The sequence below is a fragment of the Heliangelus exortis genome, chromosome 2 (assembly GCF_036169615.1).
Source record: "Heliangelus exortis chromosome 2, bHelExo1.hap1, whole genome shotgun sequence".
In the NCBI taxonomy this organism is placed as follows: Eukaryota; Metazoa; Chordata; class Aves; order Apodiformes; family Trochilidae; genus Heliangelus; species Heliangelus exortis.
The window spans coordinates 69081810-69088487 of NC_092423.1; the positions used below are offsets into that span (position 1 = coordinate 69081810).

General features: G+C 39.7%; 1 protein-coding gene across 1 annotated transcript in view; it reads right to left on the reverse strand.

The window, feature by feature from the left end:
• MYLK4 (myosin light chain kinase family member 4) overlaps positions 1–6678 on the reverse strand; it is an 82815-nt gene that overhangs the window by 64735 nt on the left and 11402 nt on the right. The window contains exon 2 of the mRNA XM_071736568.1: positions 2562–2817. Within this exon, the coding sequence (XP_071592669.1) occupies positions 2562–2817 (256 nt within the window). The remainder of the gene's footprint in view (positions 1–2561; positions 2818–6678) is intronic.

A 6678-nucleotide genomic window follows, 5' to 3' on the forward strand; every position in this document is an offset into this window, starting at 1 on the left:
AAATGTTTTTCACTTGTTAATGTACAACCTGAAGTGAAACTTCTTTTTCATTGCTGGAGACAGAACTTAGCTGAGATGCTGTACAAATGGGGGCAAGAGGTCATTTTGAACAGAACGCATGTAAAACAGGTACAGAGCAGTTTCATGAAGAGATATTTTGGGACATCCTCTCCAAAAGCAAACTGGTCGTGGAGAAGAGTTGGTGTGGCAAAGAGTGCCATCTAGAGGACTGCAACACCAAGATGTACATTATGCTGGAAAGTCAGTATTCTTAATTTATGGTCAACAATTGCTGGGTTTCCTTCTTGTAGCTGTATTTTAATGGCCCTGAAAGTTGAGTGTTTTGGATTTGTGCTGGGTTTTTTGTTGTTGCTGTTGTTTTCCTTTTTAATTAGGTTGCTGTTCTTTGAAGAAATGAATTGCTTACTTTTATAAAAACTTACCTAGAAAAATAGTTGTTTTGAAGAAAGGGATCATTTTCTTCTTTAATTATAATAAATTTGTTTCAGACAGTACTATTTCTTACAGCAAGTACACATTCTGACCACTCTCTTCTTGATGGTCTTTCCATTGTAACCCACTCCCATTGAAGTGAAAGGATGTTTTGTGACTGCTTTCAAAGACAGCAGGATTTCATCCATAGTAATTGTGTACCTGTGTCCACGAGCATACACGTGTAATACATCTGAGACAAGTTCACAATATAAACTTCTTCCTATCCTTTCCTGATCAGTACAATAAAATTGCTTTAAGGCAAGCAGACCAAACTAAGACCTTTCAAATGAATGTCTTGGTTTTTCTTTCATACACAGCACACCTAAGGCCCAATTCCACATCCCACTGAGAAATTCCTAAAAAATTGTATGAAAGTTAAGTTTTGCAATTAACTTCCAAGTCTTTAAAAGCTTAGGAGAAATATATCTAATGGTTCTGTATCTGGAAACCTCAATACAGAGAGGTGTATTACCAGAGTTCAATTGGACTGCCTTTCATCTTTGAAATCTTGGCCCCAGGAGACTGATGAGCTAAAATGGGAATATAAAGCTATTTCTCTAGCTTGCAACTAGTCACCAGCTGTTCATCTTCTAAATGTATTTCTTCCTCCCCTACTGCACCTCCAAGCTCTCCCTGATTTTTCTTACAGTGCTCTTAAATAAAACACCAAGTTCTAGCCATTAGACTGAAGAGGCAAACATCAAGGCAATGGGTTAGAGGTTTTGGAGCCAAAAGTGGGGGGAAATCCCAGCACTTCAGCTACTACGTGCAATTGATCATCAAACTGAGATACACTAACACAGGCAAAGCAGCTACAGCCTTTTTTCTTACCCTAAAGAGATATAAGTCAGAGGAAGAGCTACATGACAACAGTTGCAGCTTTTACTTTCTCATCTGTGCAAGCTGTGATTTTCACAGTGGAATAAAACTATCTTAAAAGAGAAAGTAACATCCTTCAAACCCCAATAACTCAGATTTCTTTTTTTTTTTTTTTTTGGATTCTCATTTTCACTGTAACACTAAATCAAACTAAAATAAAATACACCCTACACATAATATACATCTTTTTAAATATAAGGAATTTTTTCTTTATCTACAGAATAAAATTTGTAGTAGCTTATTGAAGACTGAAATAATTTTTGTAAAAAAAATAACTTTTACAGAAGTGACTCAGCAGATTAAGACATCAAAAATTCAACTTCATGAGCTATGAATACAAATGAAAATATAATGAAATTTACTTTAGACCAGTTCTCCAGGGTACCATGAACACAAAAATATGCAGAATACTTGAAACACACCCTGATCAGCCCACAAATAGCAACAGCACAAACTTTTCAATTTTTTTCACAAACTGGTGCATAAAATATATTTCTCATTGCTCCTCTGCAAGCAGATTTTCTCAGTTTTTGTCTATGCTGTGTCAATAAAAATACTTGTTCTTTTAGACTCTCCAATAGAAAAGGGATAATACAAGGAAATGTGTTGCTATTTCTAAACAAGTTTTGGCTGATCACAAAGTAATTTTCCTGCCAGAGACCCCAAAGTATGGTATCTTCAGTGCTTACTGGAGACAGGTGCAGCTCAGAGCTACACTGGACAAGATTTGGCCCTGCAAACATGCAGCATGAAACCATGCCCTGCTCTCCAGTTAACAGAGAGCAAAGGACAAAGCTGACTTAGCTCCTTAGGGAAATCTGCTCTTTCCATGGAATTCATTCCTTCCCCACAAACTCCAACACTGTTAGCTAGGACAGGCTAAATGTTAGATTTATGCTTCCAAAACAGTAATCAAATAAAATCCACGCTTACCTTCTGACTTTGAAGAGCTGCAGAACCACACAACTTCATTATTTCTGAATATAAGCTCAGCTGTAAGTAAACCCCAGAATAAAGACACACATGCTTGTTTCTGTGAATCCAAAAGATTAAAAGTTGCTGGCCAGTCCCCCATGACCGCAATACATTTTCACAGATGATAACGGAATATACATATACTAAAATCTCTAAGTAGCTGAAAGAAGGAAGACAATTTTTATTACAAAAAATTGTAGTTAGTTATTTACCTTTCTATCTTCTCTTCCAGCATCTGATTCACTGAATTTTGCTTCCTGAAATCTTCTAGTCGTCTCCATTTTTCCCATGCTCTGAAAAAAGGCTGTTTTTTCCAGTCTGGTGCTGCTGTATCGTGTATTTATCTCTTCCAGCCTGTTAATCCTAAGTAGCTTCATACTATGCCCAGTTAATTTACTGTCTGTTCTCTCCACCTTGGATTCATAAACCAGTGAGCACTCATAACTTCTGATTTCTCTTCCTTCTTGGCTGTACAAAGGAAAGACAAATAAGGAGCATAAGTTTTATTAATGCGTTTCAGTTTAGAAAACTGTTGATGTTGCAATACCTCTGTATTTCAGTTCTTCCTCTGTATACTTTCTGAACCAATACACAAATACCAAGTCAACATCACTAGCTGTACACTGATGCCATGCTCCCTACTGGTCTACATTCAATGCCAGGTAATTCAAGAAGGCCACAAGACCAGTGTAATTTAATTTTTTCACAGAAACCATCTAGCTCTATCAAATCAATGCGTATTGCTGTTGCTTGCAGATGTTGCTTACGGGTCATTCCTCACTTTTTAACCACTTCAGTGGTTCCCTGGTGCTTCTTTCTGTTGCTGTTCCAGCAAATCCATATGTGAGGACCCTGTTACTAAGTCCATAAAGATTTTAGATATTAACAATGTGGTTTAGGCCTGAACACAGTCCTCCCCACTCTACTCACTGTCCTATATCACAGAAATAGGCAATTGCCAAAATGGTGGTGATTCCAGGCCCTCTGTTGAAGGCTGCAGAAGAGGTGAGTTTCTGACCACTGTAGGCCCTCACTATGTGCCTAGTACTTATATGATGTAGGATCAGCAAGGCTTGTGTAATGGAAAGATTGCCTGGAAAGCTATTGTAAGTCAAAGTACTACTTTTGATGACTTTTCTGTAGAAGGAAGACCTTTCATTCCACAACAAAGATGGTCAATGTCCATGCTTCCCCACTTCCCAAGTAAACACTTGGGTACAGTTGGAAAATATGTCCTTTTGTATGACTGATTTCAAAAGAACAAAAGAAACTACTTGAAAATCTCACTTAGCAACTTGGTGTAGGCCCAGGAAATTCAGGACAGTAATGTTTTCACTGTTATTAGTGAAACCCTTCCTTCACTGTACTGGAAGCCCAGATACAAAAGCATGACACTAATGTTTCGACATTAGAGCTTTAGGAAGCTCAGTCAGGTTAGTCTCACCACACAGCTCACGGATTTCATTTTAACTTGCATAACTTGCATAAATACCGTAAACCTTATGGTGTAAATAAAAGTGTAAATACAACCTTACAGTCATTAGCAGCACAGAAGAGACACATTTCAGTGTATAACCAAAGACCAAATTAAATGAGTTATTTTTACCTGAACACCTTCCAACAGAAAATGTTCCTCACTTGTGTTTTGACCCCACATCTGTGCACATGCCACACATTGGATGCATCAACATCAGCTAACTGCATTGCCCAGAGCTACCCTTCCAAACACTTCCCAGGTGCAAAAGATGCCACAGGTTATCACAGGTGACACAGGAGGTGGCGTGCTAGTGGTAATTTTCACAGAAAATGGACAGCAAAGGACAGTGTAAGCTTGCAGCCTTCCAGAGAGATTCCTGCTTGTGTGTTATTGCAGCCCTAGAGCATGCTGTTAATATGTGAGTTGCAGGGACACCAGCATGGGTCTGTTTGATACTCATCATCCAAACAGGTGGTATAACCAATATGTAAATATGTCAGATCTACCACTTCTAGCCTCCACTACCAGCTTTCATGGCTCTGACAACCCTTTCCATCCCTTTCAGGTGAAAAGACCCTTTAAGAGATGTTCTTCCTCTGCTTCTCAGGAGCAGGGTTTTTGAGTTTTTCTAAATGCACTGGCAGTTACACATTACATACTGCAAGGGCTCAGTCTAACCTGTAAGCCATTAGCCATTATTTTACAGTTCCCTTAACCTACTCAACACCAAGGTACAATGCAACATACTTCAAAGCTGTGAGAAAAAAAAGAGGTGATGTTTTCAGATTCCCTCCTGCTACTGAAATCCCAGAGGCTTCTAGAGTGACCTGGCTGTGAAGATGACTTCTGGCCTGACATGACTGCAAAAAAGGAAAGTTGATTCAGGCTTCCCATATCTCTTCAAAGAGTACATCATCCTCTAAGTTATGATAACCAAATGTGGCCATCCATCTACTGAGAATGACATGTCTTACTGAAAGGACACGTTGTTCCTTCAAGCTGGCTGATGGGTGAGTTATCTAGGAAAATATTAAGGGGATGGCAAGCTCGAAGGCATTACTGAGCTCTGTCAGCAAGCGAAGACTAGGATTTAGTCCAAAACATCACTGCCCTCTCCCCTGTTGTTACCTCAAATATATGCCATATACGGTAAGCTAAGCAATGGAAGTTTATGAGTTGCACACAGCAAAATTCATTTGCAAGGGCTTCCTTCCACCGCCTCAAAGAAGCAAGTCCCCACAGGTCATGTGCTACTGAGCAATAGGAGGCTATGGCCCTCAAACCAAAACCAAAACTGAAATGAACCAACCAAGCAAAAACTGTTCCATTGGGTGTTGAGTTCCATTTCTTCCAAAAGAGGGTGAAAACCTTCCCCCCATCATTATCATCCCCTAACTCTGGACTGGGATATGTTTTCTTCTGGGTCTTCCTCAGCAATCCAGTCTCTCACTTCAAGGAAAATTTACAGACTGAGAAACCACACACAAGTCACAGAAACACAGAAATTTCCCTAGTTGTATGCACAGGGGATATATACCTACAGTCCTACTGCTTTTTATGCAAAATAACAGCATATCCACAATAAAAATATAAACAAGTAAATGTTTTTTTAAAACAGTTAGAAATGGAATGGGCGGTCAAATAGGTATCAGTCAAAAAGAAACCAAAATCAGCCCCTTTCGACCATCTGCTTTTAGATCATAACACCTTCAGCCAGAACTAGGTTTACATGATTGGCTCTGAAGTATTTTGCTCAAAACTCCACCCTAAGCCTCCATATTCACTTTCAATAAAAGCTTTATTTATGACCCATCAGTCTTTTTCAAACAAGCCATTTTCAAAATTTAAACCTGGGTACAGGTACTGTCAGCCAGTAGCCAGACTTATTTACCTCCTAATACATCTTGACATTAGACTGACCTGAATTTTACAAGTTGGAAACAATTATGTAACAGTATATAATTAAACGTAAATGTACAAGTCAAGAAAGAAAACAAGATGTAACATGGAAAGAATTACTAGTGGGTCAAGTTGAGGTGGTAAATTAGGATGCAAATAGTGCTGCTTACTGTGCTTTTTTTCAACCCCTCAACCCTACACCTCCCTGGAATCTGCAGCCCAAGAGACCATGGAGATACCACACATCCCGAATAGATTTTCAAATATCTTCTGTCAAGGTAGAAAAGCAGTAGCATCAGCTACAGACACAGCTAAGGGCAGACATGGCCTCTGCCTCTGAGGACTTTGCCCCCCACTGATGTTCGACATGAACCATGAAAGGGGCTGTTGATTGAGCTTATCTTGGTGTGAGGGAGAGTTAAATGGCAGATGCTAATCACTAATGTCTTTAGCCTTAAGCACTAAGTAAAAGAGATCATAGAAAGCAACAACTAACTAAATTTACTGTGAATTTACCTCATGAACACACTTAACTACCCTCCATTATACTGAGAAGACCTCTCTGTTCACATGTAGGGAAAAGTAGCAGCACTATGCTTGAAGTGGAAGCAAAGAACTAGTTAACCAATCATGTAGACAAATTATATGGGTATGCTTAGAAGTGAGGTAATTCAGCATTTTTTGCTGTATAGAAGAAGCCCTGTGTTAAGATGGGGAAGGTGTGCTAGCTTGGTGAATTTACCCCTTAGCATCTCTTTCTGCACAAGAAATGGAATAAAGAAATACGTCGACCTTGTGTGTAGACCGGATTATTGCACACCGGGTATATGGACCCCAACAGCAATGCCCTAGGACCTCGGGGGCAAAGGGGAGCATCCTCTCTGGGCACCATGCTCACACCTGCCCATAGGGCCCCTTCCACCGCTGCCGGAAGCCTCCGGGGCGCTGAGGGG